Source organism: Geotrypetes seraphini, chromosome 10, assembly GCF_902459505.1.
Source record: "Geotrypetes seraphini chromosome 10, aGeoSer1.1, whole genome shotgun sequence".
In the NCBI taxonomy this organism is placed as follows: Eukaryota; Metazoa; Chordata; class Amphibia; order Gymnophiona; family Dermophiidae; genus Geotrypetes; species Geotrypetes seraphini.
The window spans coordinates 138839575-138853444 of NC_047093.1; the positions used below are offsets into that span (position 1 = coordinate 138839575).

General features: G+C 47.3%; 2 protein-coding genes across 3 annotated transcripts in view; one reads left to right on the forward strand and one right to left on the reverse strand.

The window, feature by feature from the left end:
- LOC117367510 (myosin-10-like) overlaps positions 1-2644 on the reverse strand; it is a 125949-nt gene extending 123305 nt beyond the window's left edge. The window contains exon 1 of the mRNA XM_033960091.1: positions 2575-2644. The gene's annotated coding sequence lies outside the window, so the exon portion shown is untranslated. The remainder of the gene's footprint in view (positions 1-2574) is intronic.
- The window catches only part of MPV17L (MPV17 mitochondrial inner membrane protein like), a 41063-nt gene extending 27486 nt beyond the window's left edge, over positions 1-13577 (forward strand). For both annotated transcript variants that reach the window (XM_033960096.1, XM_033960095.1), the window contains exons 2-5: positions 9755-10874; positions 11368-11438; positions 11986-12015; positions 12523-13577. In XM_033960096.1, coding sequence (XP_033815987.1) covers positions 10568-10874; positions 11368-11438; positions 11986-12015; positions 12523-12714 — 600 coding nt within the window. In that variant the 5' untranslated portion in view covers positions 9755-10567 and the 3' untranslated portion in view covers positions 12715-13577. The remainder of the gene's footprint in view (positions 1-9754; positions 10875-11367; positions 11439-11985; positions 12016-12522) is intronic.
- Positions 13578-13870: the final 293 nt, after the last annotated feature.

Genomic DNA, 13870 nt, shown 5'->3' on the forward strand with positions numbered 1-13870 from the left:
CCGATTTCAACCCTATCCCAGCCGACAGGTCCTGGACCACCTTTGAGCTCGTATCTGAATCGCAGGTCTCTAAACTCTGCCTCAAACTAAAATCTTGCAACTGCGCCTTGGACCCTTTCCCCTCCTACCTATTTGAGAATCTTCCCGCACAGGCCATCGCATCTCTTACCAAACTTATAAACTCTGCCCTACTATCCGGCCTATTCTCTTCTGAAATGGGACACATTGCTCTGACCCCACTTCTGAAAAAAGCTGATCTAGACCCCTCCATACCATCCAGCTATCGTCCAATAGCAAATATCCCTCTCCAAACCAAGATGCTAGAGTCTATCATATCTACCCAACTCACATCCTACTTAGAAAGATTCTCCATTCTCCTACCTTACCAATACGGCTTCAGACCCAACTTCTGCACCGAATCTCTATTAGCTTCACTAATCTCTAAAGTCCAGCTACTGCATTCTCGTAACAGGTTCGCTGTTCTTCTACAATTCGAGCTTTCTGCAGCTTTTGATGTTGTCCATCATGATATTCTAGTTTTCCAACTCTCTGAGATAGGCATTAACTCCACAGTTCTAGAATGGTTCTCCAAATTTTTACATTCCCGCTCTTACACCGTTAACATGAACGGCACCTCATCCTCCCCCTGGAAACCGACATGTGGTGTCCCGCAGGGTTCACCTCTATCTCCAATTCTTTTCAACATCTATATGTCTTCCTTGAAACTCCTCCATCTATCCCCCCTAGAAACACTTTACCCTTATGCTGACGACATCCTTGTCCTCCTCGAGACCGACTCGAACCTCTCCAACCTCTCTTCGAACATATCCTCATGTATAAGGACCTCCAATCCTGGGCCCTCACAGTACAAATGAAACTGAACGAGTCCAAAACAAAACTACTTTGGCTCGGCCCAAAATTGGACCAATTACCCTCCTCCATCCCACTGTCCTCCGGCTCCACATTACAGCTTGAGTTCTCAAGCAAAGTTCTGGGCATCACCATAGACTCTTCACTATCCTTTAGTGACCATCTCAATTCCTTGATTTAAAAAAAAAATGCTTTTTTAGCCTTCATATGCTGAGGAAAGTGAGATCCTGCTTTCATCAAAAACACTTTGCCGTCCTTGTACAATCCATCATCCTCTCCAGATTGGACTACTGCAACTCTATCTACCTAAGCCTAACTAAGAAAAGCCTCCATAGCCTTCAGCAGATTCAGAATGCTGCGGCTAAACTTATTTTCGCAAAAAGTAAATTCGACCATGTCTCACCACTCCTGTCCAAGCTTCACTGGCTCCCGGTAATCTCCAGGGTTCACTTCAAATGTGCCTGCCTAACTTTCAAGATCCTTCATGGCATCCTTCCTCCCGTTATCCCATTATCTTGGAATTCCTCAACTCCTAATCCCACCAGATTCTCCCAAATATTAAAACTATCCTTTCCTTCTATAAAAGGTATACCCCATGCAGGAAAACTAGGGACATCCCTCCCCTTTAGCATCACTGAGCTCTGGAACAATAATCCTTTAACCCTCCATTGGAGTTCCTTTCCATCACAACTTCTATAAACCGTGCCGAGCTCTACGATTGCGGAGATGGTGCGGTATATAAACCTAAGGTTTAGTTTAGGTTTTTATCTGCAGTCATTTACTATGTTACGCACGTGTCTTGTTACTTTGTGTCTAGAAGAGGTCCATTTCCTAGCCCGAAGATTTCTGATGTGTGACTATCGACTCTTTGGAATAAATCCAACCCTTTGCAGGAGTCTTCTGTTAACATAGCTGCCCTGTGAGGTAGAAGATAATTTAGTTTCTGTTCTAGGAAGAAAGTGATCGAGTCGCCTACCCGCAGATGAGACGCCTGAGACGGGGACCCTGTGGCGCTCTCCTTAAGATAAGGAGGCCTGTCACCTGAGCTGGCAACCGTCAAAGGAACTTTGTAACAAAGGTTACAGCTGCCGTTGGGTGTTTTCTTCCGGTACAGCTATTTTTCAGCTTATGAACGACCCTGGCCTGGCTGATCGCCATGTGACTGTTCCTGGTTGTGGCTGAAATGGTTTTGTACAGTTTCCCCTCAACAACCCTGGAGTGTTTGATCAGTAGGAAGTGGTGAGGAAACCCACAAACCCACAGATAAGACAGCAAGCAATTTGAAGCCCTCTGAAGCACCCTTCTCATACTCCTAGAGTCTGAAATTGCATTCATCACTATGGAGGAAGGATTATCTGACAAGTTGTTTTGACACACCGCTCTGTAGGAACACCTCGTTCCTGCTCTCCAGCACACCCTTTCTGTTGCAGCCCTATTATTATCCCCTTATACACACAGAGCTCTATCAATACACCTCATTCCTGCCCTACAACTCTGAGATCGTCTACCCCCTTGCGTACACACACACACACAGCTGTGCCAGTGCACCTCAGCCCTGCTCTGCAGTACCCCTTGGGATCTCAGTTTACAGAACTCCAGTAACTTTATTCCCAAACCAGAGTTCCAAGAGTCAAAGCTATGTTTAGATCTCTGCATGTGTGTGTTGCCTTGTCTATATTTAGCACTGAGGCAATCGCTACTCACCATCGCTCTGCAGACGACTGGGGTCATTCATTTTCCGTCTTGCCATTTCGGGAGCTACCACCTTCCCGGCTCTGGTTCTCGCCCAAAGAATTGGCAGGATTTGTGTTTTGCATGAGTGCATGCTCTCAGGGCTGGGAACGGGGATTCCCCTGTTACCGTGTCGCTGAAAAGGGCCAGGGCAGGAGAACTAATGCCTCTTCTATATCCTGAGTCAGTCACCCAAACAGAGCTATGTGGTGGAGAAGCGCACAGTCTCCTGGGTCAGATCCAACGAGCCCAGAACTTCCAGAAATTCTCCCTAGCGGTCTGTGAATGAAAAGAAGCCACCTTAAGGGCCTGAGCTGAGTGTCATACAGGCAGGTGGTTGCACAGTGACGAAGTGATGAGAGAAGGGGGACATAATGGCGATGACACCATTGATTTGAACACGAGATCTCCTGTGCTGATTCACTCCCTGGTCTGGAGCCATCACCTACCCAGGCTCTGATCCCTTGAGATTCAAAGGAACCTGAATTTCCACTTTATGTTAAAATATGTTTTTAATGAAACAAATGCATGCTATGTGAACAGACAGTTTGTGTACATAACTGTTTGAAAGATACAATAGCCAGGCCCAACAAATATCCTCGCTCCGATGACCTCCTGAAATGAAACCAATCCAATCCCATTTCCATTCCTAAGGAGAGCTTAGCATTAACCAGTTATCAATATTAAACCCCCCCCCCCCAAATACAACTCCAAAGACAGTCGTAAGGTGTTTGAAATGAGATTTCTCCCAAGTGGGATCAGCGACTTAGCGTAAGGATTCCAGAGCTGTCAAAACGATTTCTTACGTTCGAGAGAGCTGCCAGCCTGCCTCGCTTCCCAAATATTTATTTATTTAAAAACTTAATATACCGCCTGGAGTCACAGTGGCTTCCATATGAACATACATAAAGCAAAATCAATACAAATCACTCGTCAAAATGATATCAAAACATACGAAAATAAGACCTGCAAATTCTTCAGTAACGCATTTGATCAAATGTTACAAAAGTGCCCAAACAACCTTAGGAGAGACAGAACAAAGTATGTGCCTACAGACAGCAGTCGGCAAATGAGGTTTTCTCCGCTGTCAGCATTCAGGAGGTGATGTGGGTGTCCAAGAATGCAAGATCCATTTCTGAATTTCAACTTTGATCCCATCGGTCTCCCTGAAAATTGGTCATCGAGCAGCAGGGGGAGATTCTAAGCGCCATTTTGTAGAGCAGAGGTTTGTTGGCACAGGGGGGGATTTGAAGGTGATCCACCGACGTAAATTCAGTTTGAGAAACGCGTCACTGTCTAAGGTTACCATATGCCTCCAGAAAAAGGAGAACAGATTGAGACATCCAGGCAGTATAATAAAGGGGGGGTCTGCCCCATGCACGGTCTTTGTAAGGGGCGCAGGCACCCATCCTCCACTTCGCTCCCCCCCACGCATCCGCCTCTTCCCATGTACCACTTTAATTTTCCCTGTGCGAGCAGCATAATGAACTGGCTGCCCGCGTCAGTGTCGCCTCTCTCTGATGTCATTTCCGGGCCCCGTGACAACACCGGGATAGCAGACACGACGCGGGCAGCAAGTTCGTGCTTTTGCTCGTGGCCTGGAAAATGAAAAATGCACGGAGGGAGGAGGGTCGGAGAAGAGGGCGGGGCACCACTCACCCTCGCTATGCCACTGCATCCGGATTTTACTTCCGTTGAAAGCAATGGAAGTAAGGAGAACAGATTGAGACAAATGGAAGCAAAAACCCCGGATGTCTCAATCCGTCCTCCTTTTTCTGGAGGCAAAAGGTGACCCTAGTCACTGAGAGCAGGATACACAGAGCTCCGGCAAACCGGAGGAAAGCATCAGGTTGGGAGCGATTTCCATTTGCCGGGCAATGCCCAGCACAAATTGCATGCAAAGTACATGCACGCTGTTTGCGCTGAGTACCACGGTGAAAAGGGGAAGAACTCGGCCTGGCACCTGCAAACCAGATGCAGCTCTTGTGCACAGGCCCAGAGAGTACAGGGCTGTTGTGTTAGCCGGAGCGCCTGACTTCAACAAGCAGTAGCCAGGGGGAAAAGAAAGCAACACTTTGCAGTATTAGCCAAAGTTCTTTGCTGCCAGAAGTTCTAGTCTTTTTTTTTTTATTTTGGGGGGGGGGGGAGTTCGTGGTTTGGACACAGCTACTGTGCGTGTTTTGTGGGTGTCAGGTCAAAAGCGCGCCAGGACAAAGGCGCGTGCAGACAATCGAGCGCAGTGCGGAGGTGCACGCCGCAGAAAATTACTGTTTTTAGGGCTCTGACGGGGGGGACATGGGGGGGAACCCCCCTACTTTACTTAATAGAGATCGTGCCACGTTGGGGGGGTGTTGGGGGGGTTTGGGGGGTTGTAACCCCCCACATTTTACTGAAAACTTCACTTTTTCCCTGTTTTTAGGGAAACCCCAAACCCCCCACAACGCCGGCGCGATCTCTATTAAGTAAACTGGGGGGGCTCCCCAACAAAAACCCCCGTCAGAGCCCCTAAAAACTGTAATTTTCTTCGGCGCGCGCCTCCGTCTTGCGCTCAGTTGTCGGCGCGCACCTTTGTCTTTCGCGGGGTTGTCTATGAACCGTTTTGTGTGCATGTGTGTTCCGTGCTTATAACCAGGATGCAGCGGTTAGGCATGGGACACATAAGCCCATACAACAAAAACACAAACACAAACAGCTCAAAATTCAAGCTAGTGACTAACCCAGACCTGCTGGAAAATTTTTCACAGGTGGGCGTTCCCTTCTGAGCATTAGAAGGAGTGCTCATTTTAATACTAATGAGCTCCTTTAATGCATTTACAAAGGATTCTCGGTGGCTACTACCGCAGTCGGTAAAATCTCCCCTCTCCCCCCCCCCTCCGAAAACCCTTTTGTGCTTCAGAGGCTAAGCTACCGTGCACTAGAGAGTTGCGCAGGGACAGAAATCCCACCCATCCCCGCCCGTCCCCGTCAGGATCCTCTCCATCCCCACCCATCCTTGTCAGGATCCTCTCCGTCCCCACTCGTCCCCGTCAGGATCCTCTCTGTCCCCACCCGTCCCCGTCAGGATCCTCTCCGTCCCCATCCATCCCCGTCAGGATCCTCTCCATCCCCACCCGTCCTTGTCAGGATCCTCTCCGTCCCCATCCGTCCCCGTCAGGATCCTCTCCGTCCCCACCCGTCCTTGTCAGGATCCTCTCCGTCCCCACCCGTCCCCGTCAGGATCCTCTCCGTCCCCATCCGTCCCCGTCAGGATCCTCTCCGTCCCCACCCGTCCCCGTCAGGATCCTCTCTGTCCTCATCCATCCCCACAAGGAATTACCTCCATCCCCACCCGTCCCCATAAAAAGCAGCAATTACTTCTGACAGGATCATCAATTCCATAGTTTCTTTTGCTGTTTTCCTTGTGGAATCTCTTTGGTGGAACCCTTTTTTGTTTTCTGTTCAGGTAATTAACTTATAAACCTCCTCTTTTACTAAGGCTGATGTTTCCATTATATTATATGGACGAACCCTTCTTCCAAAGCCTTCCATCCCCGTGGGAGTCCCGTTGGCTAGAGGGGGGTCCCCGTGGGGGTCCCTGTGGGAGTCCCGTGAGTTATGGGGGGATTCCCGCGGGACCCCTGCAGGACCCGCGGGATTCCCGCAATCCCCGTTCCCATGCAGACCTCTACCGTGCACGTAAGACTGGCTACCACCAGTCTTACTTGCATAGCAGACAGCAAGCGTTTGAGCATCAAGACCTGAAGTGTGTAATCAGTTAAGTGCCTTGCTATAGACCAGTATTTCCCAGGTCCTCCTTGCCAGTCAGGTTTTCAGGATATCCACAATGAATATGCATGAAATATGTATTGAAAAATTATGCGCTGTAACTATGACTAATTTAATCTGTAAACTGTATATTATGGATATCGGTAGTAGATCCCTAGTATGTGTTGAGTTAGGATTAGGGTTACCAGAAGTCTGCAATTACCTGGGCACATCCTCTTATATCTGGATTTTCAGAAGGCGTTCGACAAGGTTCCGTATAAACGACTACTTCGGAAAATTGCGAGCCATGGAATTGAGAGTGAAATACTCACGTGGGTTAAAAACTGGCTGGAGCATAGGAAACAGAGAGTGGGGGTAAATGGACAATACTCGGACTGGAAGAGCGTCACCAGTGGGGTGCCGCAGGGCTCGGTGCTTGGACCCGTGTTCTTCAACATCTTTATAAACAATCTGGACATAGGTACGACGAGCAAGGTGATTAAATTTGCGGACAATAAGTAGTTATTCAGAGTAGTGAAGACGCATGGGGATTGCGAAGATCTGCAATGTGACATAATCAGGCTCGAGGAATGGGCATCGACATGGCAGATGAGGTTCAACGTGGATAAGTGTAAAGTGATGCACGTCAGTAACAAAAATCTCATGCACGAATACAGGATGTCCGGGGCGGTACTTGAAGAGACCTCCCAGGAAAAGGACTTGGGAGTTCTCATTGACAAGTCCATGCAATGTGTGGCGGCAGCAAAAAGGGCAAACAGAATGTTAGGAATGATAAAGAAGGGGATCATGAACAGATCAGAGAAGGTTATCATGCCGCTGTACCGGGCCAAGGTGCGCCCTCACCTGGAGTACTGTGTCCAACACTGGTCACCGTACATGAAGAAGGACACAGTACTACTTGAAAAGGTCCAGAAAAGAGCGACTAAATGGTTATGGGGTTGGAGGAGCTGCCGAACACCGAAAGATTAGAGAAAATGGGCCTCTTCTTCCTCGAACAGAGGAGATTGAGAGGGGACATGATCGAAACATTCAAGGTACTGAAGGGGATAGACTTAGTAGATAAGGACAGGTTGTTCACCCTCTCCAAGGTAGGGAGAACGAGAGGGCACTCTCCAAAATTGAAAGGGGATAGATTCCGTACGAACGTAAGGAAGTTCTTCTTCACCCAGAGAGTGGTGGAAAACTGGAACGCTCTTCCGGAGTCTGTCATAGGGGAAAACACCCTCCAGGGATTCAAGACAAAGTTAGACAAGTTCCTGCTGAACAAGAACGTGCTCTGGTAGGGCTAGTCTCGGTTAGGATGCTGGTGTTTGACCAGAGGGCCGCTGCGTGAGCGGACGGCTGGGCACGATGGACCACGGGTCTGACCCAGCAGCGGTAATTCTTATGTTCTTTTTAGAGGGAATGTCCAGATGGCTTTTCAAAACCCGGCACTTTGTATGGGTTTTGAAAAGCAGATTGCGTTGGGAGGGGCATGCGCGCTTGCTGAGCAGGTGGGACTAGGGGCGAAGCTGGGGCAGGGATGGGCAGAACGGGACAGGCCTAGGGGGGCGGGTCTATGGGTTCGGATTTTACATGCATAAAATCTGGTAACCCTAATTAGGATAATAACTTGTATCTGAAAAATCGTAACAATTTATAACGATGGCAAATTTGTACCTTGTTAACTGTATATTGTGTATGTTGACCTGTGACCCATCCTGGGCTCTGTGGGGAGGACGGAATAGAAAACAAATTAAATAAATAACAAGCGGTTTGAATACAGTAGGGTTTCTAGATGTCTGGGGAAACTAGGACATCTCCTCTTAAGAACATATAAGAACATAAGCAATGCCTCCGCTGGGTCAGGCCACAGGTCCATCTTGCCCAGCAGTCCGCTCCCGCGGCAGCCCGAACAGGTCACGGCCTGTCTGAGTCACCAGAAGGGGCCCCCTTGCCACCTTGGTTTCCCATTGAGTCTTATCTTCCCATCGAAGTCTTAACCCTCCGGTCTTGCACATGCACGACCTGGTTGGATTTCTATACTTATTACTTGGTTTGCTTTCTATACCTGTGTTACATCCCAGCACCTCTCTCAGTATCCCACGATCCCCCTATCCCTCAGGAATCCTCTTTTTAGAGGACTGTCTAAGTTTCAAGTTTCAAGTTTTATTCAAGTTTTATTACCATTTGATGAATCGCGTATATAAAATTTCTAAGCGATGAACAACTTAAAAAGCCACTAGTTAGTGGTCAAACAAATAATAGGGTACAAAAGACAACGTACATAATAAATATAACAACTAACAATTTTTCTTGCAGTCAGATTAAAGGCAGACATGATCAAAGAAGGAAAGGGGGGGAAAGTTACAATTCATTCTATATTGAAAAATACATAAATGGGGAAAAAAACGAGAGGGAGGGAGAAGAGTTGATTTCTGAAACAAAGTATGGAGAGTCCGAAATAAAAATATTAACTATTAAAAGCATCTTGAAACAAAAAAAGTTTCAAAAGTTTTTTAAAAGAGGTAAGATCTTTTTCATTTCTGATATAACGTGGCAATGAATTCCACCGTTTAGGAGCCATAACAGAAAACATGTCACTTCTTCTTGTGCCCACGATTTTCAGAGAGGGGACGGTTAATAAGTTTTTAAAAAGACGACCGAAGAGAGCGAGGGGCATTGTAAGGAATAATCATTCTTGTCATAAATTGCGGTTCGTTGAAGGTTAAAACTTTAAATACTAGAAATTATTTCTTAAAGTTAATACGGTGGTTAATAGGAAGCCAGTGTGATTTAATCATTAATGGTGCCCTGAGGGATTTCAAAATCCGGCGGTTTGTCCGATGTCATCACGTCACAACCGTGCATGCTCGGAGTCCCTCCAGATGCAGGCCCGAGCTCAGGGCCTTCCAAAACCCGGACAAACTGCCGGGTTTTGGAAATCTGTCCCGGCACGAGGACATGTTAGGGTTTTCGTAGATATCTGGTAACCCTAATTGTAACCCATCTTGAACTCCACCTAGGGAGGATTTTGCGGGATAGAAGCCTGCATATAACATAACATTAATCAGTCCATCCTTTTGGTGTTCAAAATGCAAACCAGCCCCCTATTTTGTATCCATGCTGTTCTTCCCGTGTAATCAGACAAGGCATGGTCCACATGGAAGGCAAAAAGTAATGGTACGTTTCAGGAAGTACACAACCCTATCAACAAGGAAGCGGCCATTTTAATGACGAGTGAGGTCATTAGTGACATCATCCTCTCTTGTTGCCAAAATGGCCACCTCCAGCTGTCTTGAATGTTAAGAGGGAGAGTGTAATATCCAGGAATACAAGCGAGAAATTCAGTAGCCATGCTGGGAAGTTGTAGGAACTGATGCTTTTTCGTGTTGCTTTTCTTCTGCAGGCACCCTGCCAGGAACTGAAGCACCAGTCGGCAAAGCCAAGTTGAGTGGATGGTGTTTGGTCCATGCCGATGTACAGGTCTGGCCGACCTCAAAAGCCGATTTCCCTTTATGAGATTCATTCCAGCACCTGAACACGTTGTCCATCTTTCCAACAACTACAGTTGCCCTTGGCCTTCCCACCTCAGGAACTCGGAGCTGTTACAATCCCCATTCCGCCCCCCCCCCCCCCCCCCATATAAAAGAAAAACTGAGATCATGAAGCTAAGCTGTCTTCTTTGTCCGGTTACTACTGTCTTTAAGAAACTCTAAGCACTCTGTTCAAATTTGAGGACGTTGAGTGCAACACTGTGGAGCTGCAACCCAGCTTCTGAACAAATCACTCAATCTTGCATTCCTTTTCTCTTGGGTTTTCTTCCATCTATTCTCTGATACTACAGTGCAGTACACTCAGCACACAGATTATTATAGGCTTTTTATCTACACCAGAGGTGGCTGTGCTTTCGGCACTGATGGTAATACTGTCCTGGACGTCCTTCAAATGCACAATTGGATCTAAAATGGCACGAAGCTAACCTTCTTTTATAGATTCACAGCAGAAGTTGTCTTCTTTTCTGTAACGATCATGGTTTTCTCGATTTGTTCTTAGCAAGAACTCGGAAGTATTTGAACAACGAAAAGCACAATCAGTGGACATTTATAGGTATTTAGGATTTCCACAGTAACACTTAAAAAGTGTTCAGGAACTTTCAGTGTTAATACTTCTGGCCCCTGGTAACGCTCATCTTGGGCCAAGCAGCCAGTTTGTGAAGGCCATGCAGGCTCTCGTACGTTTCACCAAGAGACACCCCTGGGTGACCAACGTGACCATCTACGGCTCCCTCTTCTCCTGTGCTGATGTGGTGCAACAGCAGCTGACGAAGAACCCCGGAGACGCCATCAATTTCAGGCAGACCGCAAAAGTTGGGCTGGTGGGCTTCTGTTTTCACGCCAACTTCAACTTCTTCTGGCTCCGGTTCATTGAGAGGGTCTTCCCGGGCTCAGCGCCCCGAAACGTGATCAGGAAGGTTATGTGTGACCAGCTGTTTGCAGGCCCTGTTACCATCAGCGTTTTCTACACAGGTGAGGACCCTAGGCGGCCGGTGACGGGTTTTGGGGAGGCTGAAGCAGGGCAGAGTGTACATTAATCACATAAGAGACAATCCCTGCTCAACAGAGCTTACAATCTAATCCAAACAGACAGAAAGGACAAATAAGGGTCTTGGGTTTGCTGCCAATATACAGCAGGGGTAAACCTAGGATCAGATCGACCTGTTGGGAAAATCTGGAGTCAGTTAGTAACTCTGGAATCACGTGTGCTCATGTTAGAAGTCAGATTCTTTTTAAAAATATTTTTTAGAGTACTGCAAAATTAAACTGGAATACAAAGTTCAATATGTGTTCTAGCTTTGCACAACCAAGAGGCCAAATAGCTTATTGTCCCACCCCCACCCCGTGCAGTAGTTTAGCAGGAATGAGTGGGAGCCCAGGTTATATTGGCATCTCCCCGCCCTTCTTTTCACTCATTACCCTTCTCTAATTGTTACAATCTCCTTTCTCTCTGACTGCCCTATAGGTCTGAGCTTTCTGGATGGAGCGGAAGACATTTTCAAGGACCTGCGGGAAAAATTCTGGCCGACATACAAAGTACGTTTTAGTTTGCAGGTGGCACTGGACTCTGGAAGAATTGGAAGGGTTTGATCAGTCAGTAACCTGGAGCGGTGTTTCTCAAACTATCCTGGACATCAGGAAAGCCCTAATGAATATGCATGCGACAGATTTGCATTGTTGTCGCCGCTGTTATATGCAAATCTCTCTCATGCATATTCATTAGCGATAGCCTAAAAACCCAACTAACAAAGTTCTGGCCGCCTGCTCTCTATCATCACTGCTTGCTGGGCAATCTCTCCTGACTGGTACATTGGTTGATCTCTGAGTAGTGACCTCACCCGGGCAGTTACCCTCTGCTCTACATTGGCTACATGTGACACCCATTGGCATAGTAAGGGGGAGTGGGGGGGGGGCTTCGGCATCCCTGTCAGCAAAGATATTATTTTTAATGCACTGGGAGGGGGGTAGGGAATATGTTTTCCAATCAGTCCAACTTCTCCCCCACCCGGCCCGCCTCATCTGCTTTTATTGTAACCTGTAATAAATGTCACTTTCCTAATGCCTCTCTACTTCTCTTTCACAGTCAGGAGTCATATGCTGGACACTAATTCAGGTAAGGAGGGCACGAGGGGGTCATTCAGCCCCGGGCGCGGTCTTCTTCAGGGTGCCGGCACCCCTCCTCCTATCCGCCCCCTGCCATGTGCCCATGCCCCCTTTCCTGTACATTTTTAAAATTGGCGCGAGCAGTGAAGAACTTGCTGCTTGCGCCGGCTTCGGAGCTCTCCGACATCACTTCCGGGAGGGCTGGTCTGGGAGGAAGTGATGTCAAGAGAGCGCTCCGAAGCCAGGGGGGGCGGGGTGCCAATGCCCCGGGCGCCGGTCACACTCACTATGCCACTGTGGCTTCCCTGTTCGCATTATATAGTAACGTGCAGATGGAAGCGCTTCTCAGTTGATAGAAGGGTAAAAATTTAATATAACGCCCACTGGTAGCAGTAATAGACAGGACCAGCCACACACGGGGAGGGTGCCTGAGGGTAGCAACTAATTCACATCTCGGTTATGTCTGTTTCTTCCTGGACCTTGCTCCCCCTGAATTCTCCATCATTCTGCTTTCCAGACGGTGAACTTCAGCCTGGTGCCCCCGTTCATTCGGACCACTTACATCGGCGTCTGCGCCTTCCTCTGGACCATCTTCCTCTGCTACCTCCGGAACCGGGACATCGAGCAAGTCACCTCACAGCTGCTGGCATCCCTCCCGTTCCTGGGCGGCCGACGAGGACCAGGAAGCGAAAGCTCAGACAACCGTTGACCCTCCGATTGACCAGTAGAAGCTTAATCGTGCATCTGCCCTCAGCAGTTTATAGACCAGGGGCTCTCGATCCACTCCTCGGGTCACACTCGGCCAGTCAGGTTTTCAGGATATCCACTTTTGCATGCATGGCCTATTCAGTGTGGGTATCCTGAAAACCTGATTTGGCTGGGTGTGTCCCTAGGACTGGATTCAGAACCACTTACCACTATTACAAATTAACTGGAATTAAATTACACTTTCAAAACCTCTGTCTCACTATTCTTGTCTTTCTGCTTTCTGGCTATAGAGTCTTGCAATGAAAAAGAAAGCTCCAGGTCAGAAGGGACTTGCTAATCCAGTCCTGCTTTTGCCTCCATGCATGCTGGGTCATTGAGTGCCCCTGAACTACAAGTCCCTGCATGCAATGGGGTAATACTAAATCTGGCCCTGCTCTCCTTGTTGACGCTGATTGTAATTTGTAACCGTAAATAATTTCCTCGTATGTGCACTTATCTGTATATAAACCAGGCTGGAGGGACAGGGGGGCCTGAAACTCTTAAGACCCCAAATTCCAGAATCATCCATGTCCAAAATCTGCAATAACTGTGACAGGAACTGCTGTTTTCCTATAACTCACCAAAAGGGAGCCCAAGGAAGACTTAATGACAAAACAATCAAGGCACACAACAAAGGAGTCATAAGGATGAGATGTCAATAATTCAGCCACGGGTGTAAAGTTCAAAGTTCGCTTTATTTATAGTAGCATTGCGAAGACTCGACACGGACACTGTTTCGGCATCTATGCCTTTCGCAAGAGTCTATTGAGCCATGACAAGTTAAAAACAATAATAAAAAAATAATATGAAGCACATAATATAAACTAATAAAATCATAACTAATAAAAGCACATTCAACAAAGAAAATATATGTATTATTAAACAGAAAATTATAAAATCAATTTGCAAAGACACATGGACTAATACATTGAAATTTTGAAAACAAGATGTAACTAAACATATTGTTAGACATTTACAAATCGGATAAACAACTATTAGAAGTACACGAGTAATAAAGCTTGTTTTTGCGAAAAGCAAATTTGATCACGTCTCACCACTCCTGTCTAAGCTCCATTGGCTCCCAGTAATCCCCAGGATCCACTTCAAATGTGCGTGTC